General features: G+C 36.9%; 2 protein-coding genes across 2 annotated transcripts in view; one reads left to right on the plus strand and one right to left on the minus strand.

The window, feature by feature from the left end:
- Positions 1-888: 888 nt before the first annotated feature.
- cnga3a (cyclic nucleotide gated channel subunit alpha 3a) lies at positions 889-10,511 on the minus strand. The gene is made up of 9 exons (XM_061030370.1): positions 10,227-10,511; positions 7,564-7,688; positions 7,298-7,387; positions 5,237-5,407; positions 3,919-3,978; positions 3,241-3,453; positions 3,023-3,124; positions 2,819-2,925; positions 889-2,737 (listed from the first exon to the last, which is right to left on the minus strand). The coding sequence occupies exons 2-9, from the start codon at positions 7,662-7,664 to the stop codon at positions 1,341-1,343; spliced, it is 2,241 nt and encodes a 746-aa protein (XP_060886353.1). The 5' UTR covers positions 7,665-7,688; positions 10,227-10,511; the 3' UTR covers positions 889-1,340.
- Positions 10,512-24,446: 13,935 nt separating this feature from the next.
- The window catches only part of tmem131 (transmembrane protein 131), a 45,438-nt gene continuing 44,109 nt past the window's right edge, over positions 24,447-25,775 (plus strand). The window contains 2 exon segments of the mRNA XM_061030383.1: positions 24,447-24,491; positions 24,493-24,616. Coding sequence (XP_060886366.1) covers positions 24,462-24,491; positions 24,493-24,616 — 154 coding nt within the window. The 5' untranslated portion in view covers positions 24,447-24,461.

Below are 25,775 nucleotides of genomic sequence, written 5' to 3' on the forward strand. Positions count from 1 at the left end.
CTACTGAGCCTCTGAAGCCCCGAAAAGTAAAAAAATAAATCTTATGCAGATAATATAAGAAACATGTGTGCACAAATTGGATGATAACATCATAACTTTATAAGAAATCTTGTGCGCAAATTTTTTATTTTTTTACTCTTTGGGACTTCAGGGGCTCCTTATGAAACCAATGTGACAGTTTACCTGCAATCTTTCTTATGACCAGCTGGGAGAGACTCCACTGGTTGAATAAAGAAGTGTATGCAAGCCTTCAAGGAAACATACCTAACTCTCACTTGATTTAATACCTAAGTAAATGTTTTTTTAACTGTTGCATGGTCCCTTTAATTATTTTTTACTCTTGAGTAAGAGCATGATGTGTAGTTTGTAATATATATATATATATATATATATATATAATATTTTGGATTGACAGATTCAAAGTATCTCTCGTTTTGATATAACTGAGATATAACCGTATGACTGCATATACTTAGTCAACTTTGAGTCTCAACAATGTCCACTTGGTGTCGCTGTTGGTCAATCTGTTTTCTTGAATAGTCCACATGCTATAAGAAATTGTAGTGACGTAAAAATACTCAAAGATCTCTTTTTGTACGAAAGAAACGTCAACATTGTTTGAAAAAATAAGAAGTGCATACATTTCAAATAGCAATAATATCATTATTTCAATTACCGGTATTATCAATTAAGAACTTTAGGTCGTGCCTACCTGTGATAGATGAGCAGATGTTAAAGTTTTGCGATTTGTTTCCAGCATTAGTTCCAAATTTGGGGCTCCAAAAACATGAATTTGATGGCTAAGAATGCCAAACTAGAGGCATCAAAACAACACAACAAAGAAAAAAACACATTTTCGTTACCTGTGAAAATAAAATCTAGACACAGTAAATGTTATAAGAACATTTTAATGTTTATTAACAATTAACTTTGTAATTTACAACTGATTGTGCCTTCTGACAATAACTTATGGACATCACTGCATTACGATGTATTTTTTACATTCACATACAATCTCAAACGGATTGTTTGATCCTGTATTTGCATTAAAAATAAAAAAAAAGTCATTATTCTAAGGCTGTGGGAAGCCAACCTCTTGCATACACAAGTGCCTCTGTTGAACATACTCATGAAGTTCATGACAACATGAAATTGTCAATAAATAAATTCAATACTGTGAAGAATACACTCAAAAATATGCATTTGCTGTACATGTTTTGACACATTATGATGATAATATGAACAGAGACGTATAAATAGATATAAACATGGGCCTTTAAAAAGTATTCTAAGTGAAAATTCCTTCATTCCCTTTAAAGTCCTCAAGTAGCTTTTTATTTTTACTTTACTTTATTGTCTTTGTCGGCCATCACTTCTACCAGGTCCTCGGGTCGTATGGATTTCACTTGGGTCTCCATTTCTGTGACCCTCTGCTTCATCTTCATCTGGCTGGAGGTTAACTCCGCCATCAGCTTGGCAAACTTTGTCTGCATGACGTCCAGGTTGCCCTGAAGTTTCACAATCTTCTCCTCCAGGTCTTTTGGATCGGCACCAGCGTTGGCGATTGCCTCATCGATCAGGTTGTCTTTCATCAAGATGGCCTTTCCCTTCTCCTCCAGAGCTTTTTTGGCATCTGGATACTCAGTAAGAGCTTCCACCAAGTCATCTTTGGACAGGGCGAAGAGATCAGAATAGCCGACACTTCTGATGTTGGCTGTTCTCCTGTTGCCTGCTTTACTGCCCTTGATACCCAAAATACTGATTTCCCCAAAGTATGCGCCATCACTGAGCACAACAAACTGAGTGACCCCATCATCGGCCACCACAGCCAGCTTCCCCTCCTTGATGATGTACATCTCCCTGCCAATATCTCCCTTCTTACAGATGTAATCTCCTGGACTGAACACTTGTGGCTGCAGCTTGAGCACCAATTCAATCAGTAGACCGGCTTCACAATCCTGGAAAATACGCACTTTTTTCAGAGTATCTAAATGGACGTTGATGGCGATCTCAGCCCTGAGCTTGTCTGGGAGGTTCTTCAATACTTCCTTCTCGTCGCAGGTCTTCTTCTCTGTCCAAAGGTAGTCAAACCACTTAATGACTCTGGCCTCCAAGTCTTTGGTGACCTTTCGAAACTGCATGTACTGCTTAATCGAGTCAATTTTTGCCTGGAACTCAGCACGAGAGGCATTCATGTTGGAAATCATGGCACCGACGTTACCGACGATACTAGCAAAGATGAGCACACCAGTGAGGAAATCTGAAATCACAAAGAGGAATTCAACATCCCTGACTGGTGGAGGGGTCTCTCCGATAGTGGTGAGGGTCAGTGTGGACCAATACAGGGAGTAAATGTACTTCCTGGCCAGTCGGCCATACTCCGGGTGACTGATGTTGGGGTACACCCATGTATCTGTTCCGAAACCAATGGTTTTCGAAATGGCAAAAAACAAACAAGCATTCCAGTGGATAATGATGAGGATATAAAGTACGAGGTTGCTGATACGAAACATGTTTGGGAAGCTCGTTCTGGTTTCAGTCCGCTCGAAAAACTCAAAAAGCCTAGATATTTTGCAAAGACGATTGAATCTGAACTCTGGGTTGTTGAAGCCAAATTTCAGAAACAGCAGATCAGTTGGTATCATTGCGATCATATCATATTTGAACTGAGATGTTGTTCTGTATTTATCCCTCAGTTTCTTTGAATCTTTTACCAGCAGGCCTTGTTCCAAGTAACCTAAACGGGGAAACACAAGATTAGGAAAATGCAATAATCATAAATATAAATTCTGACTTGGAATATTTCCTAAAATCTGACCTGTTCTTGACCTAACAAATGTGTCTGCGAAGTATATGGCATCCGTGCCGTAGTCTAGGACTATCCAGAGCTTTGTATACGTGTCCTGGAGTTCATTAAAACAGGCTCTAGAAGACGAGGAGAAAACAAAAAAAACAAGGAGAACCTTAAGTATACATCCTGAAAGGTGAAGGGAAGTTTTAAAGCAGGTTTAAAGGAGAATACCTCGTTACGATCATTATCAAGTTGTAAAATACTGGGCCTGCAATGATGGTCAGCCATCTGTAGTACTGGTCTGCAGCTGGATCCATAATCCAGATTTCTTTCCTAAAAACAACTCAACATTAGTTTATGATGATGCAATGTTTTCTATATTTTAGCACAGTTGTAGACACATTTCTCAATAGTCCCGATACACTTTCTGTGTCTTATGTTGTACTTACGGTGGCTCCTCTTTCTTTTTATCATCTTTTTTAGCATCCTTCTTATCATCTTTCTTCTCATCTTTCTTCTCGTCTTTCTTCTCATCCTTTTTCTCATCTTTTTTCTCGTCTTTCTTCTCGTCTTTTTTCTCCTCTTCTTTCTTGTCCTCGTCTTTCTTTTCGTCTTTCTTCTCCTCCTCCTTTTTATCATCTTTTTTAATCTCGTCTTTTTTGCTATGGACCACAAGTTTAGTTTAAATGGAGGCAAAAAAAAGGGCCTGGGATTGTCTATGAGGGTTTGTCAGAAGGCGACCGGTCTGTATTAAGAGTCTAATGGAGGTTTTACAGCTTAGGATCCAAGGATTGTTGGGAGATCTAGTGCAGGCTATATTATTATCCAGTAGACGGCAACAAAAGTGAGTTTCCATGGCTCCATGCTCTTAGCTGTTGCTAATTTACAACATGAAAAGCATCTTGCCACAGAAAAATCCCACAGATAAGAAAATGAACGAGGGTTGTACCACTCTAACGCAGGAGGAAACACCAGAAAGGGATGTGGAATTGGAGGATATCTTGATTTTAGGATTGCTATTCACTACAGAATATCAAACACAAGATGCTAATGATGTTCAACCAGACCTCTAAAAATCTAATACTAATCTTTATTCTATTTTCCCACACAGACATGTACACACTTACTCGTCTGTGTTGTTGCAGTTATTCATGTTGTATGTAGCCAGCGGCCACTTACTCGCAAGACTTTGAAAACAAAAATACGGAAAAGCAATTTACAAAAGGAGCCCTCAGTTTCAGAACTTCTTGTTTCTAAAGCAAGTTTAGTCACTTGAAAACAATCTACTTTTGATAACAATTATTAAACTCTAAAGAAGTTGCATGAAAGTATCTAAATCATGACAGTTTGGGTAACAAAGACTATCATAAAAAACACATTTCCTGTTAGCTAGTGTTTAGCTAGCATTTTAGTCAGCAGTTTTTAACTCTTTTTCTGTCACAATATTTTTGTTAAATCAATTTAACTCTATGGCAGTAAATCAAGTTTTCCAACGACAACCTGTTAAGAGTGATTTGCTAAGATTACCATAAAACCATAATTGGCTATTAGCAAAGGTTAGCTAGCATTTGTAATATCTGTTTTCTGTTAAATGTAGTATTAGCTGAGGTAAAACAAGCAACTCTTAACTACTTTCCTGTTAAAACTGTGAAAACATTTATCGTACTATTGGAGATAGCTACATCTGTTTTTACAATGATTTGCAGTTTGTGGTGATTAAAACCCTGCCGATAAACCACACTTCACCATTAGCTAGTGGGTAGCTAGCACTTCTAATTTCCTTTTAATCTAAACATATTTGTGATAATATTAATTAAATCAGGAGCAGTAACATAAAGTTATTTACTTTTCAGAAGCGGTCTTAATATCTCTTCAACTTGTTTGTTGCAACAGTTGAACTCTGAGACACTTGATAAAATGATCCACTGTGATTCAGGGTAACTTGTTAACTCTATAAAAGCCATAGAGACATAGACATAGTTCACTCTGACTCGAGAGAGGCCATAGCCCAAGTTCTCATCCGACCTATTGCTCCTTTGCAGGATGTCATTTCCCACTCTCTCTCTCTCTCCCTGATTTGACAATGTAGCTGAGGGAGGTTTGTGTGGTGGGCAAGCCCTCGAAATTCATAAACTCTTCATATAGAACTTCATATTGCACTTGATAGCTTTCCCACACATCCAAGCCAAGTCTTAATTTTCTGATTCATAAAGAATGTGTAATTTCTGATGTTGAGGATGAACTATCCTCCCAACTGTGTATCATTTTCTAGCTCCATTTTCTTGACTGTGCAAATCTTTGAGGAATCGACCATTCCTCATGTACTGTGGATTCATCCTCCTGTTTGTTGGTGTTGTGTGAAGTTTTCATTGTCACAGTGACTCCTGAAAATAGAATTTAATTACACTGACAAACGGCAGTGCCAACGCACAGCACAGTACTTACTTTCTCTTACGGATTGCGTCGATGCCGTGAGACTGCGCATTGCTGTCTCGACTGGAGATGTCTTTGAGCTCAGGGCCTCTGAAGCGCTCAAGAAAAGAGTCATGCCTCTCTGTTTCAGGGTTCACTCTGTGGGACGCCCAGTTTCGCAGCATGAAGAAGATGTAAGAGAGCCTACAGGGTTAGCAGGAGGGAAAACAGAACAAGGTGACACCCGTCTAGGCTAGGAATGGACTATTAGTTATTTCATCTAAAACGAAGGTTTCTAAATGCTTCAGACTGTGTACCACTGTGTTGCAAACCACATTTTGTAGATACCCCTCTCCGGTGGTGAAACCAACAATGTAACATTGAAGGAGCCACCATGCTTAGAATCTAAATAATATTCAACTGTTTTTCAACCTCAAATGTGTTCATAGTTAACAATTACATTTTTACTTTGTGCCAAGTCAGACAGAAATTCATGTCCACTCTGCATAGCTAATAAGCATTTTTTCTTTCAAAGACCTTTAAAATTAGGGCTGTCAAGCGTTTAAAACGTTTTGAATGAAGATTTAACCATAGTCTGTAAATATTAATGGACGAAGCCTGAGTGACCTCACCCATCTGTTACTGCAGGGAGTTTTGGAGTCCTATCGATGGCGGTCGCCATGCTGGAAATACTATCTCAACCTAAATTTTATTCAACCTAACGACAGGCGAAGAGCTGGAGCCAATGCAGGTTTTAAGCTTCTTGGTGAACCGTTACACCGTGCCCTCCTGTCAATCAGGTCAGCTACTGCCATTATTGTGATTAACGCTTATCCTTCATATTTTTAATCACATGTTTGAAATTTCACTAGTTTGCATTTCAAAACAGGTTTGTACTATCTAAAGCTAAGGGCACTCTACGTCCTGTTTGGATACACACCTGCTTTTTTTTTCAAGAGAATAGAAGGAACTCGTGATTGACAAAAGGTTACAACGACAGAGAAAATAAACTTGTCTGATCAGAAAGTGAATGAAAACAGTTTGAGAGGACAGGAAAAAAAAAGGGAAATGTTTGATGTCTCGTGGTTCAGAGTATTATTTTTGACTCCTAAACTGTTTTTTAAAAATGAAATGAGCCATCCAAAGGCTCAAAGGCTTTTCCATCACTGTGACTCCAGGAAGATGCTGCTGTCTGTGTGGCGTCTTACCTAGGCTGCGCCCAAAGGGACAAAACAGCTCACGTTCAAAAGGATAAAAAAATTATTCATTTTGGACTCTCATCGTGATTAATGCGTTAACGCTGACAGCTCTACTTTAAATTGGTAAAAAATGTATTTCAAGAGTATCACCATGTGTATATATTTAACAGGGTCATATTATAAATAAATAAAAATGTAATGATCATTTTGGGGTATTTAATAAAGGACACAGGCCACAGTGTTGTTACAGGGTCCTCAGAACGTACTATACTAATTCTACACCTACCACAGTTTGATAAATCACTGATCTAAAAGAACTTGTAAACACAAATGGTGGAAAATGTATCCAGACACTTTACTTCAGTGAAAATACAAGAAGGCAGACAATGCTGTCAAAATATTTTATGGTAAGTAAGTCTTTAATTCAAATGTCTATTTAGGTTTTATAGGAGTATTACGTGTTAACTTTAAAGCTTGATCGCTTTAACGAGGTTCTTAAATTGTGGAATAAATCAAAGAACCGTGGGGATGATTGTTTCTGTATCAATATTCTGGACTAATACAGTTTTTAAATGAAACTATGAGGTTTTGCAAGAGTACAAAAGTTAAAAGGGTCAGTTACCAGTGTTTTTACTCTAATAGATAATAATAAGTGAAGTGTCCATAGTAACAAACTGTCAAGTGTGCATTGTAGTAAATATAATATATATATACTGAATATAATATTTCACTATGTAAGTCAAGTGGAAGTATAAAGTAGGAACATTTGAAAACTACATTAAAGTACAAAACTACCTCACAAACGTACTTGAGTCCAGCCCTTGAGTGAAGAGTTATAGTTCCTTTCCACCACTTGTAAATACAAAGAACTTAAAAGTATTACTAGAATGTTTACCTGGCCATGGCCCCAGCACCTGTAAATAAGTCTCTGTGGGACTCCGAAGACAACGCTGTCTCAGAGTTTTCTTCACAAAGTGAGTGAGCCCTGAAAGACAACAGGTAGAAAAAAAAAACGAGTCATTGTCTCTAGATAGTGCCATCATAATTTTACCAGATTACATCCAAGTGAAACTGGTACAGAAAAGGAGTCTTCATGCACTGATATTTTATATATTATTGAGCATTAGCTTGACTGGCAAAATTCTCATGGAGAAATCAAACCTGCTGTCTCCATTTTCAATGACAGCGAGCTCCTCATCAGGCGTCTTCTTGGACAACCGCTGTCTTGATAAAAAAGAGTTTTCACTCCCGATTTTTGCCATGTTGTTGTTTTCGGCTCCGTTGGCCTGGGCACACAGGAAGAAATGGAAGGAGGAAAACTTAGACTGCAAGTGGAAAAAAATCAGATTTTCTCCCCCTATCCAACCTTTCAAGCCCAACACAGTTCAGCAGATGGCTGTTCATCGTGAGTCTGGTTGTGCTCTTAAAGGAAGTTATACCTCGCCACTGTAACTTTGCTAAATGTTGCTCAGTGCTGAGCTCATGATGGATTAATGTTGGGTCTTTGTAACATAATATAACAAAGAGTAAGGTCTTTTATCTGCTCTTTTGTAAAATGTCTTGAGATCACATTTGTTATGAATTGGCACTTTACAAATAAAGATTGATTGATTGATTTTACACACACGATATCATACAGCAAATATAAAAAATAAAATTCCCTCATGCTTTGTTATTGATGTGTTTACTGAACACCACTGTTCACTGTTTGTCTGAGAGTAGCATCTAAAAATGCACCCCTCATTACGTCCTTAACACTAAACAGGATCAGTGCCCTCTGTGAACGCTCAGCTGGTTTTTAAAATAACTAAGCTATGGCTTACAGGTAGACTGTGGTTGCTATGTTCAGTTGTGTGTGCAGCAGGTTAATTCTATTAGGGCTCCACTTAAAGCACAAGCCAAACTGTATGTGGCTGGGGGCAGCAACTCTTTCCAGCTCTGGACAGAGTCTGGAGAAACAGCCAAGTCAGCCATATGTCCTTTAAAGTGTCTTGGAAGTGCAGTCAAAAACAATCTTAAACCGTGACACAGCCCAGATGTATATATGATTTCACATTAAAACATGTAAACATGTAAAGTGAGATTTATTTAGTCATTTGGGTTCAAATATTTTTTTTTTCAAATAATGGAAGTGACTCAGTGATCTCTGGGGAACACCAGTGGTTGTAACACGTGCACGCATGTAGATTAGTGCTAATTCCAGGGAGTTAACCAACCCCCACTAAATTAAATCACACTGTCAATCACCAAGAAGCAGAGCACTCTGAGGGTGACAAACAGTAAAATCAACAGTTTGCCTGCACAAACATCAGTTACATAATCATGTGTGGGGCACTCAGCATGACTGTAATGGACTGAAATGATTTTTACAGGATGCATGTGTATATTTTTCTCCTTTTTAAAAAAAAAACATGTTGTTGCTTTGAGGAATGACAACCACAGGTCACAGACTGCAGGATGATGGGAAACTGTTCAGAAAAATATAGAAATACAGAACCCCTGTATTGTGATTAATACATGTGATCTCAAATTAAGTGGAACTTTAAAAAAAAAAAAAACAACACTATTATGATAGGCTGTAGTCACTTCATGGTGAAAATGCACCATATAGTAGTGTTTTTTTTAATATTTGAATAATAATTTTAAGCACAGAAATGTAATATGAAGCCCTATTCTTATGTTCAGCAGCTTTCGGGAGGAGGGAGTTTACTAATGGTAATAAACAATGAATATCTAAATATGATGATGCTAGCCTTTATTGATTATCTTGTGCTTTAATTGTAGCCTATATTCTTTATGTGAATCAAAATGAGTGCTTAAATGAGTATGTGTTTTAGTTTTGGTGATAAGTAGCTCTGTTGTTCTTTGGTAGCAGGCCTACTCACTGAGAGACTTGTGGTGAGGTTGTGTATTCATGCAGACATCCCCTTCCCTAATAGATTTGTTTTTACCCTCATTTACACTAATTTTGCCTGGTTTTAAATGTAAATTCACGTCATCTTTTGTGGACAAGTAGTTTTAAAATATACAATAAAGCATCCTTAATGTAGCCTACCTTAAGGCCTGCAGTTTCACTAAACACTCCTTAATGTCTTCCTCACGTTTCTCTTTTTAATTTTCATTTTGTGAAGCACTTTGTAAACCTGTTTTGAAAAGTGCTAGGCTACATAAATAATGTTTATTATTATAGTTTATAATAATTGGATCCATGAAGTAGCCTATGTTTAAGCCTAAAACAATATTCATTTATTAAAGTTGTTTTAGATGTTTTGTTAAATGTAATTTAATATAGGCCCAATAACCTGTTATATATTACCTTATCCTTAATGGCTTGTCAGTCAATTGTCTTCTCCCCTTTGAACTACAGGCCTTGTTTGAACTGCATTTTACGAATAGCCCAAAGTTTGATTTGATATAATAATCTCATGATATATTGAGTATCTTCTATATCTTATTGTATAATGTAAAGGTTCTGAAAATTGCTGCTTCAGTTTTCTATTGTTTCTAACGTTGATAAGTGGCTTTAAAAGGTTGCTGAATGAATTAAAACATTGACAGCTGCAGTCATTACAGCCTATCTTGGACGAGGTTGCTGCGACAGCATGCAGACCATCTGAAAGTCAACGTGAGAGGACATAGCTTAACCCAACAGATCTCTGTGAATAATATAGCCATTTAACATGTCTTTAAGAATATTTTAGGATACCTTAGAGACACAAAAAATATCAGAACACATTAAGTTTATATATATTTTTCTATGTAAATGCTGGTTCAGTGTTTGAAACAGTCAGTCAGTGGATAAACGCATTTAGCAGATGACCCACCTGTTTGAAGCCTCCTCACAATGACTTTTGACAGCCGACCGAACAAACAATTCCCCTGTTGTGATTGCTTTTGTGTAATTCCATCTTCAAAAAAACAAAAACAAATGTAAAATAGTTAACCAAAGAAATATTTCCGATCCGGTTTAGCCGAGCACAAAGTCGCCAAAAATATCGATCATTAGTCCCTGCGGCTCTGCTGGACGAAGACGGTGTGCGGAGAGCTGACAGGTCCCAGATCAGATCAGACAAGGGGAGGAGACCTGCAGGTCCCTGTAGCTGCCATCACTGTCCACAACTCACAACAACACTGACAGAGCCTGACTGTAGTCACACATTTTCAAACCATATGTGTTTAAGAAAAGGGGAATGCAACTGGCTTTAGATTTAGAATAAAACATACATTTTAAGTCTAAACTAAATCTTCTAAAGTCAAAGAGCTAAAAAAGTATTCAAGGTATACCTTTGTGTTTTCCCATTTGCTACTTTGGTGGTTTTTAGATAAAATTTAAATTAATTGTTTGTATTAATAATTTGACTTTACCACAATCAAGCCAGCAGCCTTTTTTTTTACATTAGCTAGATAGCAATTTTCCAGCTTACAGAAAAGCCAAGCTAGCATTAGCTAACAACAAAATTGGGTCCTCCCTCCTCAGCCCAAGTTTTGCCCCCCACATGTAGGCTATTGTTATTTTTTATTTATTTTAATTATTCAGTTTTGCCCTGCCAATTTTAGGCGATCACAATTTACACTGACAGCAGACTCAATTTTTAAAATAATGTTCGCTTGCTTGACAAGGTTAGCTTTACAGTCTATGGTTAGCACACTAGGCTAGGTCAGCGCTTGCCAAAGTAGGGTTGTGAGATGCTTTCCAAAAAAAGTTATACAAATTTGAAATAATTTAAAATTGTCTGTCTTACTCATTATAGTAAACATTTATACAAACTTAGTTAAAAAATGTAAAAACCTTTAAATTATCCATAGATAATTTCTTAAATTGTGCAGGTTGTCCCTGTTTTAAACCAACTGTCCTAGCTTGACAAAAATCTGTTATTTGTCCTAGCTTTGAGCATTTATTACCAAACTACCCTGGTTTTCACTGCAATAAAAGTAATACTCCTTACTATCCTTCTCTTTTTTTTTATTAAATTACAAGCTCCCATTGGGCTATCACTTAGCGATATTTAAAATTGAATCATAAAGCACCTAAGGCCTATAGGTTGAAAGCATATATCCATCTCAAAATTAATTCCAGCCAGCACAGCAGATCAAAATTGTATTGAATCCATTTGACTAGCAAAGTTAGCTAGTATGTTAGCTTTTCTCTAAGCCTGAACAGCCTCTCAAGGCTTCTATCACTGTTTCTGACTGGCCTTAAGAACCTCTACCACATCTGAAATGTTAGATAAATTAATATATTTAACTGATTTGAATAATAAAGTATAGTTTAAGAGGAAGTACCACTGATTATTAGGCCAATTTAGTATTTGGAACATCATAAGACACTAAATGCATACAATTCAGCCCAGTCAAGTTTATTTTTTAAATATCTGTTATGTAGACTCTGGCACAATACTTAGCCTATTATTTTCCTGCATTTATTTCACTTAAAACCCAAATTTATTTGACTGCTGCTGGAAGATTTAAAGAGAGTGCCTACTGCTATTCAAACTATATGAAGATTTACAGTCCTAATTGTTCATATACTAGGAAGATAAGCCTGTGCAATGAGATCATGCTCGATGAACAAAGATCCATCAGATCAGTTTCAGCTCATCATGTTATGCCTAAGGGGGGCCGTACTATCTGATTGTTTTGGAAATGTACGGGGAAGCGAGCATACAGGAGACAATTGTTGCACTGTGTCATGGTGCACTCTTGGAAAGCCAGGGTTTAGGATGCAGTAATTACCTTCTGCCTTCTGGCAGAGATGTAAAGAGGCTTTCAATAGATCTCTATGCACCTGGAGACAGTCTTAAACCTAATGAGGTTTGGAGAAGGGGAGAGTGATTGTTCTACCACTTTTTGTTTGTCTTTTACCACAGCAGTACCCAACTGGACATGCTTATAGATTTACAAGACTTATAGTGCTGAATACTTAGTGTATTGTTTGTGACAGTTGGTTTAAACAAGGACTTTGGATCCTACTAAAGCTTTGACATGTTGCCCTGAAAGTAAATTTAGAATGATATATAAGAAGCAGCATTTGGAGAAGATTATAGTGGTGTTATTTCTGTCCCGCGGTGTCCATACACTATTCTCTGTATATAAGCACCTTTTCTGTGTATCCAGTATTACTCTGTTCCTAATAATGGATTGCAACCCACTCTCAGTAAGGACGATCTAAAGTCTATTAAAGTGCTAATTCCCTTCAGTTTGAGATTACCACAGATGCACATAAAACTATTTTACAGATTCGGGTGTAGATATTGTTTAAATGAATGTTTCTATGACTGATTGTTAAAGTTGAACATGTGAGTGGATATAGGCAACAGAAATGTTTTAATGATAACCGCACCTCACTCAGAGCAGCAGGAGAATAAGCCGTGTATAAGTTCAGCATGAAATTGACTTCTAAAGGAAAAAATGTAACTGCAAATGTAAAATATATTTAAGTGACCACATCCATGAGGGGCATTAGCTAGCTGAAATAGGTACTCAAGTCTAAGCTGGGATTAGCAGTGCAGCTCTGTATTGCCAAGGGATTTCTCTTTTAACCTTATGCCTTCGGGTGATGTGAGGGGGCTGGGCGTCACAGGGGTTGTTCAGCTGTATTGAACTCATAACCCAAACGATTGGTTTATGGAGTAGCTGACTTCAAATCGACATGACCATTCAAATCAAAAAACATTTCATTTTTGGCATAAACATAATTTTACAGTGTCTCTTCTTCATTCTTGACCTGCTACAATTCAAATCAAAACAATCTTTTCAGAACTGCTTTTAAAACTAGTGTTGCCTTTTTCTCTATTGTTTTAATATGTTTTTTCCCCTTTAATTTGCTCTTTGTCTTCCTTTTAATGAGACTCTCGAAAGTATCTTTTTATAAATAACGTGTTTTTATTATTATTCTTTGTTTATGAGTAAATATGTGAGAGTTGAGTTGTTTCTTGTCCTTCAGTAACCTGAACTAAAGGCAGGAAAGCATAAAAACATGACTTTCATTTTTATCAGCTCTATCATTTAGGATTTAATTATGAGATTGTGATCTCACGCTGTACGTTTGAAGTTCATATATTCCATTTTCACTCAAATAGAAACTTTAATGGACTATTTAGGCATGCTATTTTACTCTCCATGTCATGAGAGAAAATTCCTCTCTAAAGGGAAAGTCACATTGATGTACAATTCTGCAATTCACCTAGTAGACTCAACACAAGCAAGGATCTAGAAAGGAGGAAACAATGTCAGTAATGCCTACCTGCACTCATTGCACATGAGCAGTCTTCAACAAGCTAAAGGAGAGGCAGAGAAAAGTGTTTTGGTTAACACAAGCGAGGATCTAGAGAGGAGGAAACGTCAGTAGGTGCAAACAAACAGCTTTAAGTCTAATCAGACACACAGGTGCCGTCAGGTAATGCACAGAGGCAAAGCACAACATCGACAGCTGTTCTTCAGAGTTTTAATCAGCATCAAAACCCTCCTGAAAATCATCGTCATTATCAAACAAAAACCATAATCAGATATACCTGTTTAGATTTTTATACTCTTGAGTATTATTATGTAAAGGAATTCACTAAAAAATAAAAGTATGTATGATCTTAGTTTAAAGTATCAAAATAAAAGCTTAATCTTAGTGGTACATAGGATGACATTATTTGGTAATGGGACCCTTTTTATTTAAGATTCCTCTTTGTGTTTCTAATATAAAGTAATGTGAAGTTCGACCATTAATGGCCCCTTAAGGTCCTTATGAGATTCTTTTACTGCATTACAGACAGATGTATTAAATAAATTATCAATTAATTTACCTAAATTACAAAATCAGTCCCACAAGAGAATATAGTTTCAATTTCTGGCTAATGTGTTGACAAAGCAGTATGTGTTAACTTTTTACTGATCTTGTCCTGTAGACACAGAGCCCTAAGTAGACCTGATCAATACCATTTGCCCATCATAACAAAACATTTCAGCTCTTTTCTTTATATATCAATTTATCTATGTCGTTATCTTGGGCTTGATTTTTCGGTTAGAATAAGTTACATTTTAGCTTTTTTCTCAAGATCTTAAATCTTAAAAAACTCGTTATCACGGGAAAAACAGCGTTGTTATCCCAAGATGATTAGAAAAAATCATAATTTGAGTGAAATTTCCAAGGTGTGTGAATAAATCAGACCCAATGATTGTGCATTTCTGCAGTGCAGATTTTTATTTGTTTTTTGTGCGGGGGATTTTTGCCTTTAATAGATAGTGTAGTTCAGGTGATAGAGGAGACCAGGGAGAGGGGAGTGACATGCAGAGGAGGACTTTAGCCTACGTACATGGAGCGTGACCTTTCCTCTAGGCCATCCAAGCCCTGATTGGTACATACTTCAGTTTAGATGCAGACTGGTTGCTCTGTACAGCACTGCATACAGACCCTTTTCTTTGTATTTCAATGTTTTAACCTAAGTAAGAACAAAGGGATGGTTCAGAACAGTGTTAAATCTGTGATATAAAGTCAACTTAAAGGAACAAAATCCAAAACATGAAATCATTTTTTTAAATAAAAAACTGGACCAGATGTAGCATGCATGCCTGAGATGTGAAGTGAGAGCACACCTGCATAGTAAGCAGGCCCTCAGATGTGTCTTGGCAGCTGATATCAGTTGAAGTGGCCGTGGCTCCGCTGCGAGTCCACTTGTGCTGATGAGTCGTACCCTGTTCATCAGATGCCGAGGATGATTACATGTTTTTGTATGATTGTTATATTCCAGTCAGAGAGGATGATTTATCCTCCGCCAAACACTTAACCAGGGTTACTATGACAACCTCAAGGACAAATTTGTGAGCAGAGACGTACAAAAAAACATGCCAGTGATGAAGACAAATGAAACTCCCTTCTGCCGTCACCCCACTTTTAAAGCTTTTCACTGATTTGTTCTTTTCATTGTTTCATAATCCAGTAATAGTGCAGTGATTTTACCTGCACTGTAATTAACCTCAAATGTACTTTATGTTCCTGTTCCTACTTACAATCAGTTGATTGTTTGTGTATGTTCTTACTTTCACAATCATATGATTACATGATGTTGAAAGTTTGATTTGCTTCGCCTTGCTAAAAATTTTCAGCAGACGAAAAGCTGCAGAGGATTTAATCAGCCCAAGGTTAAATAGGATATGGATAAATTGTGATGATTAGTGGGGTAATTTGAAATCTTTGAAGGAAAAGCACAGGTGCATAATGAAATTAAAGATGGTGGAATCCCATTAAGCTGCTCAACTTCAGAGGTCTGTTGTTTTTGCTTTGGCTGCAACTGCTTATGTATGAAGGTAGCAAAGTATGCAACTATATGGGCTAAAATGTAGCATGTATGTAATGTACAGAATGTAAAAATACACAAAATATAACACTACAATGTCAAATAGATTTAGATCCAAAGTATATCAGAAATGAAGAACAGGAGAAAGCGGATAATTTCTGACATATTTATACCACAGAGATATTGGAATGCTTCACAGTAAGGTGGGCTTGCAGTTAGCCATGTGTTTGGTACGCTCATTCAGTATGACCAGGTTTGTAACTTCTAACCTCAGGAAGCAGGTCGGCCAAATGCCCAGGATTCACACTAACATATTCATCACATAATTTGTCCCATGCAGCATTGAGCTGCTCAACAGGCTCTGATAATACAGTTTAAACTTGGCACATTTTAGTGAACTCTAGTGTTGATGTCCCTTACAGGTAACCATGTGACGCCTACATGATGCTTTTATTAAATCATTTTGTGTCAGGTTTATGTTCTTGATGTCTTTTTCTTATGCTCTTGGTACAAGACATATTTCCTTTGGGTCAATAAAGGTTCCCTTTCTTCTTTCATTCATGTTGAACATGTATTTCATCATGTGGTAACACACACTGCCTATTTTCACTGTAACATCCATTGTTTATGTAATGAGCAACATGTGCTTTTACTATCCAATGAGTCAAACTGTTAGGAAGAGATACATAAGTTGGTTGTATATTTACCAAAATGCTGCCAAGTCAAGGCAGGTAGGTAAACTTTTTTTTATCCCCAAGGGGTAATTTTTTTTACAGCCAGCAGTGAATAAAAACTAGAAAAACCAGTGAGTCGCTTACACACAAAGAGCAATGAAATACTTTCATCAAGGGGACAAGGAATCACATGATGCTGTTTAGGAAGCCAGTGGTATCTGGGACAACATTAAAACACCTCAGTTTGCTATAACAATACAAAATTGTAAAAAGGTGGTTCTATACTGTGTTAATGAATCTACAAGTGACAGTGACAGCAGCCAATGATATGCACTGGTATTCATAGTTGAGATGTGCATGTATGTCAAATGAAGTGTGTCAATAAAGTTTTTCTCTCTATTGCGAGGGCAGAACCGACGCCCCACAGTGTGTTCATTCCTCCCAAAAGTATTTGGGTTTAGTTTTGGGTATGCACACCAGGATCATTGAGCAAAACTGAGTCTGCTAACACGTGTGGAGAAAACCAAAAATGTTTATTGTAACAAAAATGCAAAAACAGAAATCTTAAAGTCCAAGTAAAGTCCATAAAAGTCAACTACAGAAAAACAAGATAAAGACTACAATGAAAAAACCCAGTAGATCACAAGTAGGTAAACATAAGAACATCAATAACTATCATAGGACGTATGAACTGACAACAAGAGGGAAAGTACAGTACACTCTGACTAAATAGACACAGGGGTAATCAGACACAGGTGAAGACAATGAGGACAATCAATATGCATGGAAACCAGACAAAGGGAGGAGTTCAGACAAGAAACACTGGGGACAAGAACTACAAAATAAAACAGGAAATACTAAAGACATACAGATAACTTAATCATGTAACAGTAACAATAATTTCTTCCATTAATGTTGATTTTTTTTCTGGTTAGATGATTTATTTAAAAAAAACTTGAGTTGTGTTTTAGAAAAAGAGCCATTTTTTGTTGCAGGTTTTCTCTGAAAGCAGAATACAGTATGTAAGACTGAGCTGTGAAAAGGAGCATGACACTTTCTAATGACTTGTTATGAGTTGTTAGACCCCTGTAACTGTATTTCTGGTGCCTTAGAGACCCATGAGGCTTGGTGTACTTTGTGCGCATGACATGTAAATAAGATACAATCAATCATGTACAGGTGTGTAATGAACAGAACACGGATGATAAGAATGGGTTAAAAAAGGAAGACAGTTTTTAAATGCTTTAAAAAGTGAAGCATCGAGTATCTAAGGCAGTGTTTGTTTAAATGTGAATGAATGACTGAACACAACTATATACTAAAAAAGAAAGTTCATAGACTTTTGAAAAAAAAAATCAGCTCTTCAGTCCTATGGAGCGTCTTCTTCTTCCTCTTCTTCTTCTTCTTTTTTGATGGCGGGTGGCAACTAGCTTTTAAGGTGCATTACCACCACCTACTATGCTGGAGTGTAGGCCAGAATACCTATGACTATTAGAAATAAAAATGAATAGTTGTTAAAATGATAATAATAATAATAATAATAATAATAATAATAAATAAAATAAATGAAAATGTACACCCAAAAATAACAACAACTACAACAACAAAAATAAATAAATAAACAAAAGTAAATTCATGAATTAAATTATCTTAACTAGTCCAGTTTATTTTAAAAATTTAAATAAGGCTTTATATTTTCCTCATTATTCAACAATTTTTTTAGAATCATTACTTCAACCCCATCTTTTCTCATCTCTTCCTTTAGCTTTTCTCTCTGCGATTTACATTCCTGACAAAATAAAATAATAGTTCCACCGTCTCTTGTTCCTGTCCACAATCACATAAACCTATCTGATGTTTACCTATTTAAGTGCATTGTTTTATTTAACCCTGTGTGTCCTATTCTCAGTCTATGGAGCGTCAGTTCCTACTGATTGTTTTATACTTTGATTCCAGAGCTGGAAAAAAGGCAAGACACCTCCAGTGCTTTCAGATGAGCTCTCAGCTTGGTATGTGGGATTTAATGACATGTTCTGCCCTCTGCAGGGAGCTGCAGAAGCTGCAGTCAACTGAGGTTACCTTGTGTCCTCAAGGTTGATCTTACTTTCTCACGGTGACATTTTGGTCCTGTCATAACAGAAAAAACACATCAACAATGGATAAGTGTCCTGTAGGTGTGGCAGTCAGTGACTAAGCCAAGTATTTAAAAAGTATCACTGGTTGGATGAGACAGATCCTGTTTTTTTAATGTGAAGATTCAAAGTATTACATTTCAAATGATGTTTGGATCATCTAAAGCAGCGGTTCCCAAAGTGGGGGTCGGGACCCCAAGGTGGGTCGCCAGCCACCAAGAGGGCGGTCGCGAGATGCCTTCCATAAAAAATTAAAAATCATTGAAAAGTGCAAAGTATATTTTTTTTTACCATTTTTGTAAATATACAAAAAGTAGTCCAATGTCATATAAGACAGTATCATTAAGTGAAATGGATTTTTTAATTCTTTTAGGCAGTTGTGTTATTTTGTGTTCCTAGTTTTTGGATAGGTTTATTAGTGAGTGTGTGGCTGTCGCTACTTTATATACCTAACTAACCACCTTAAAGACCAGTGGGGGGTCCCCAGTTTCAGTCACCCTTATTTTGAGGGTCACGACCTGAAAAGTTTGGGAATCCCTGATCTAAAGGACATTATTAAAGTTTCCATCATATGAATGATTGTTATATGCTCTGCATTTAATCACGTGTTAAAGGGGTTATTGGTTTGTGTAACCTTTGCTACAATATTGTTTTTGCAACTATTTATTCTGTACTGTTACGTGCCATAGTGTTGTTTGTGTGTGTGTGTGTGTGTGTGTGTGTGTGTGTGTGTGTGTGTGTGTGTGTGTGTGTGTGTGCTCCCTTCAGGTGCTGCTCCTTGCCTCACTGATCATGCACACCTATATGTCCACTCTGCAATCAGTGGGTAGAGTATAAAGCGCAGGAGGAGGGAGCCGGCAGTCAGGGTCAGTGGACCATTCGGCTGTGTGCTACTCTGCTGTCCTGTAGAAGTGGAAAGACTCCTGTGGAAGGACAATGTTTTTCCTGAAGGACTTCGTGTTCATTGATGTTTATCTCAGGGATTTTTGGTCAAAAGTTATTTTTTGAAGATGGTAAGGCTTATCTTTATGTGTTTTCAAAAAGAAGCTTGTTTTTGGTTGTCATGTTTTTCTGGTTTTGTAAATAAATTATTTTTAAATTTGCTAATATTTAGTTCCTCCTCCTTTTCATTGGGTTTTATATTAATTGTCACTCCACTCACCCCATAGCCATCTCAGGGAACGTGACAGGGACAGTTAGCATCATGGAAAAAATAAATCTTAGGACATTAATTTAACTATAGGATCCTTGAAGTATGTGTCTCTAAGACAATGATTATGTTAATTATAGACTGCAGAATAATGACAGGGAGGCTTCACAAAAGTACTAATTATATATTCTGAAGACACACAATCATCAGGGTGGTTGAAAAAGACAGCAGGTGATGTTTCAGTTCTGCCCTCAAACATTTAGCATGTAAAAATGTTGACGTAAGCACTGGTGCAAACTATTTTTTAAGCGTTAAACAGTAACATAATTAAACAAATCAAAACACAATTATGTTTGATATTCATCAGTGTTTACAAGGACGTTATAATTTCATCATTTATTGATAAAGATAAAGTTTGATAAAAGATATAGAGCTGTTTAATTTTTATAAAAAAAACTTCTTCAACTTCATTGGCCTCAAGGGGAAATTTGTTCTGCAGCCCGATTAAAAAGAAGAACCACAGAAAAATCAGGCACAAAGACTCAGACACTGGAAACAACAGAGAAACATTAAATACATAAATACAAGAGTACATCCAGTAACAACAGGAAACCAAGAATATATAAAAAACATCATCAGTAATCAGGGTTATCGTTAGAATTCAGTATCTTTTGACTTGAAGTATAAATGGATATATACACACTCTGCCAACTCAACCAAAAGTTTTTTTTTTCTATCAGAATCATTTGTTGATCGATGCCAGGAAATACTGAGCATTTTAAGAACCATAACATGAAGTGTATCAAAAATAATGAACTTACCCTACCTGTAATGATTTGCTGCACCACTTTCTTTCTATAATAAAACCATCCCCGCTGCTCATCTTGTTTCCACTGGATGGATGCTTCATTGAAACCTGAATGTGAACGTTTCCTGTTTCTGCTGTAACATGAAACTTTTCTGCTGCAAAAACGATGTTGAAGGTGAAACTGTCTGGTTCTCTCTGGGTCACAGCCCCTCTGGTGATGTTTTACTCTGCTGTCACTGTCCCCTTCATCCATCAGGCTATTGGTTTTGGCGAAAGAAATGCAGCCAACAATGGTCCCAAGGCAAAAAAATGAAAGTTGTTTGGCCCCTATTAGCGTCTGAAGAGCCAGAAATGAACCTTAAGTGCTCTGCCCTGCACTGCCTGAGGACCTAAAGAAGGACCACACAATGAACGCTGTAAAACGCAGGCGGAGAACCTCATTTTACACTACGTTTTAAAGTGATAATGAGGGAAAGTGACAGCTACCCTTTAACCTCCTTGATAAAATAAAATAAGAACAAGTTTGTTCATGTTATGATTGTACTGTCAAGACAGTTTACGTTAAATTAATTATCAGTTCCAGAAAATCAAAGATAATTAGCTTCAGGAATCAACTCAAAAAACCTAGAAAAGAAACAAATCTTATCACATCTAAGCTCCCTGTTCTCATGTTATCTTGTGTCAGCCTCTCTTGAATCCATATTTCAGTTATCAGCGATTATCTGGAGTTGTTGTTTGTCAACTATTAACCTACTTTCTTTTTCCCGCAGAAGTCACACGTTGTCTTAATTATCATTACTCTTACTTGTTTTTATCAATCAGTAGGCCTACAGTTTATTTGAAAAGTATTTTGTTTCTTGGTTAAGGTTTGTCAACTCCTTTTATAACTATCATTAATTGAATTGGTCTTTGTGCCAGTCTGTAGTTTTTCATTTCAAACTGTCATGCTGCTATCTTTGCCAGGAGTTCATATGAAAGAGATTTTTATTGTTCTTTAATGAATAATTACTCACTTTTCAGTCTGTAAGTAAATTCATTATTCATTATTATTTTAACACTGTTATGCTCCTACAAGGAACTTTTGGTTTGTGTTGATTTTGGCTGCACTGGTTGACAAAGCAGGTCCTGTAAATACAGAAGCCCTAAGTAGACATGCATTAAAAGACCCTTTTAGTCTTAGTAAACATGTTTTGGTGGGCGGGGCTTAGCTGGGGGCAAGACAACCCTCCAGACATGTTAGCCAGCGATAGCTAGTTAGTAGTTTTTAACTATAGCGAAAGATAACACGGGTCACTCTGAATATGTGAGGTCACTTACTCCCCGGGGCCGAGAGTGTTGAATAAGTTAACACAGACAAACAGGAGCAGACTGGCCGACCCATTAGCTCTCAACCAGTGGCTGGATTGTTTAACTCAACAGACATTTAGACTATGATAGAAAAACCAAGGGTGTAAAGACAAACTGATGGTGTATAAGTCCTGAGATGGAAGATGCCCATAACTATGTCGTGAACAGCCGTGTTCAAGACTTAAAATAGCATAGATTTAACTAATGAGTTTTGTCGTGTGGTCTGAAGTTCTGCCCAGCCAGCGGCATGGACCAAAGACAGCCATGTTCCAGGGTTGGGTCGTTGTCAACACAGCAAACGACAACATCTTGATGGCGACGTCATTAAACTCAAATTTCTTATGATAACAAGTAGGATCATTTTAAACTGTTTTGAGGACGAATTACATTCAGCTGTTTCTCAAGATCTCAAGAAATATACTTGCAATCTTGAGAAAATAATTGAAATGTACTAATTATCACCTAGAACTGTGTTTAAGAAATGTATTTATGTAAGTCTGCCTAGGGCTTCCGTATCTACATAAGAAGTGTGTTTTCTTAACCCTTTGCTGTCAAATACATCACACATGTCAACCTTTACAGTGGAAAATGTAATAAAAAAAAAGTAAATCGACTGGTCTTACAAGAGGCACAATTATATTAAAATAACACAGCATCTTCTTGATGATGGTCCTGTTTGCTTTTTTAAATCATAAAGAGGCATCAGTGTTAATTTGGGTATACTTTATATCAAGCTAGACAATCCTCACAGGGGCTTCAAATTAAAGAATTAAAATTTGATAATAATAAAGTTAAGTTTGTGGGTTAAAGGAGCCCCGCTCAACCACTGACGCGGCACCTAAAGCAGAAGAGGAAGAAGATGAAGGTTAAATTTAAAAAATGAACTTATTAGGAAAACATCAGTCAGGTTTGTGTGATTGTAAGATCAATAAACAGTGGAACATGTTATTTGGCATTGCCAGAAGAATGAAACACATAGACAAAAGCTAAAGGAGGAGCTAGTTATTCTGGTCCTTACTGCAACATAGCAGGTGGCAGTAATGCACTTTAAAGGCTAGTTGCCACATTAAAGAAAAAGGAGAAGAAGAAGAAGAAAAACAAGAACAAGAACAAGAACAAGAAGAAGAAGAAGAAGAAGAAAAACACAATGTTTATATTTGGGAAGAGGAACAGTGACAAGCGTGAAATATGTGGAATCAAAGAAAATGTGGACCATATGACATTATATTACAATGTGTTAAGTGTACAGCTGAGAGAGACAGGTTGAACGAGGAAATCAGAGCTTTAAAAAATAAAATGTATTTAACTATATCTAACCAGGTTATTAACCCATTGAGGTCCAGTTCTCTTTCACGAGGGTGACCTGGCCAAGAAGGCAGCAGCACACATCACAATAAACATTAGGCTATAATTAATAAAGAGTTTACAAACATACGTTAAGAGAAACAACAATTAGAAGTGAAAGAAAGTGTGAGAGTGGTACATGGGATGAATACTGGGCACTGAGAGAGAAGGAGATGGGATGAGAGCTGTCAGGAGGGCTCTTTTTTTCCTCCTTATATGACACAAGGTTGTCAGGCAGGATTTGAAGGACATTTGAAATTAAATTTATTTTGTTCAGCATTTAAAAAATTAAAAAAACCATAAAATTTACAAAAAAAAATACATTTATGGATTAAAATGACTGAAAGGGTGTGGGTCGAAGCTTTGGCAAATTATGCCCACCATTAAAACGTTTTTTAAAGGTTTTAAGTGAACAACACATTTTAAGTCATTGTCAAAACTAGTCCAGAGGTATGAGGGACAAAAAATGACTAATGTATAAATAAATAAATAATTAAATAAATGCATCAATAAATATATATATATATATATATATATATATATATATATAAATAAATGCAACAATTCATATAAATATAAATAAATATATTCATATATATAATGGGCATATATTCATATATTCATATATTTATTTCTGTATTTCTGTGTCCATGTTGTACAAGGAAAAGTAAATATGTAAATTAAGTGGGCCGTCCTAACATTGCTGAAGTAGGATTGGTCAATTTTTAAAAACAGACTTACAAATTTACATATATACTTTTCCTCTTACGACCTGGACACAGAAATAAATAGATGTGTAAATGTAAAAATATGGAAATAAATTAATAACTCAATTAATGTGGAAATGTATGCATTGATACATATATAACTGTATGAAATGAATAAATATATGTAAAAATATATAAATAGCCTTTTTCATTAACAAAGTGTTTTTTAATAATATTTATTATTTATTAATTGATGTATTGTTTTCAGCATTAATATATTGTATTTATATATTTATTTATTTATGCATTTATTTAATTATTTATACATTATTGTATGCATTTCTCCGAACATGTATTTATTTATTAATTTATTTATACTTTAGTCATTTTTTGTCCCTCATACACAGGTTCCACAAGACATGATGTACCGGATGTGATGTTACACACTCTTGTACAGTAGGTGGCGATATGCACCTTTAAGCTGTTTGCGATCCGCCAGAAACCAAAGAAGAAGAAGCAGCAGCAGCAGAAGAAGCGAGGCCAACGTCCTGCTCGGTGTTTCGCTGCTGCTCAGTTGAGATGATTGACAGAGTCAGCAGAGGTTCACTCGGGCATGTCCGCTCACTCGCTCGGTTGTGATCGTAAACAGAAAGACCTGCAGCATGGCGAGTTCAGAAAGAGCTCACACAACATCGAGAACACCAGGCATCGGCTTGTTGAGGATTTTATTTATTGCTTTTATTCACACGACGCGGGCCAATAAACAAGGTTTGTAACTTAGCTGGCTAGCTGTGGCGCTAACTTCCGCAGAGAAGTGTGGGGCTGAGGTTACCTCTACGGGCCAACTTTAACACGGTGCTAACATTTATACCTCTCTAAATGTGCTACATTTAATCTTCTTCTCTTTGCCATTTACTGAATTTTAACTGGAGCTGGATGGCGTTTCCAGTTCAGAGTGAAAGTGCTACCTTTAGTTAGCTATGTGTGTTACCTTTAATGTTAGCTTCGTCTGTAGCATGTTGTCATGTTGTCATCCCCTCCTTATAAGGCTAAGTCAGGCTAACGCTCCCACCAACAAACACACTAAATAACACAAACCAGCTGCTTAGCACCGTGGCTAATACTTATATTAGCACACATGAGCTGCTGTAATGCATCTGAATTCAGAGATGTCAGATTGGCAACATAAATGAGCACATTGTGTGTCTGTCACTGGCAGGATGGGCTAACCTAACTTCCCAACCCAGAACTCAATAAAGGAAGTGTTTGAAGCAGTCAGGTGACTTACATTTGTAAACGTGGCTGAGGGTTTTGATTTTGACCCCTTGGGTCTATGCCAGCTTGGCACTGATGTGACATCAGGGCCAAATGAACAGCCGCATGCTATTTATTTATCCAACAGACTCAAGTGTCCAGCTGTCAAATCCAGTGATCGTGTCAGGTCAAGTGATAATAAAGTCCACCAGTCCTGCGTGGACAGCTGCAGTCCACGTCCATGATAAGCTGTGCCAACCCAGAAACGTGTCTGGGGGCTGATAAAATGTTTACATTGGGTTCACCATCCAGACATTTATATGCTCTTGACTGATAGAGGCACATTGCACGGGTTATTGGCAAATATTATAAAGTCAATTCGTCATGCTTCAACCTTTTATGTCCATGCTGCAAGCTTATCAAACTGAATGATATCACTCCAAGGAGTATTTCACTATTAAAACTATCAGTACAGATTTGTGCAGGTCCATGCCAGGAGTTATGATATTCAGTGGAGAAAAATCATAAAACTTCCTGATTTCTTTTACAATTTTTCTTGGTTGTTATGAATAGGACCACTCAATGTTTTCCATGGATGGAGCTTATTTTTATTGAGTATTTAAGACATTGTCCTCTTAATAGTTTGGAAACCCCCCCCCCCCCCCCCCCCCCA

The sequence above is a fragment of the Labrus mixtus genome, chromosome 3, assembly GCF_963584025.1.
Source record: "Labrus mixtus chromosome 3, fLabMix1.1, whole genome shotgun sequence".
Classification (NCBI taxonomy): domain Eukaryota; kingdom Metazoa; phylum Chordata; class Actinopteri; order Labriformes; family Labridae; genus Labrus; species Labrus mixtus.

Excerpts from the sequence above, each read along its gene's own strand:
- cnga3a (XM_061030370.1), bottom strand. The coding sequence starts at position 7,664 with ATGGCAAAAATCGGGAGTGAAAACTCTTTTTTATCAAGACAGCGGTTG. Across the intron at positions 7,388-7,563 it reads ATTGAAAATGGAGACAGCAG|GGCTCACTCACTTTGTGAAG; the intron begins GTTTGATTTCTC and ends GTTGTCTTTCAG. Across the intron at positions 3,454-3,918 it reads AACTGCAACAACACAGACGA|CAAAAAAGACGAGATTAAAA; the intron begins GTAAGTGTGTAC and ends TGTGGTCCATAG.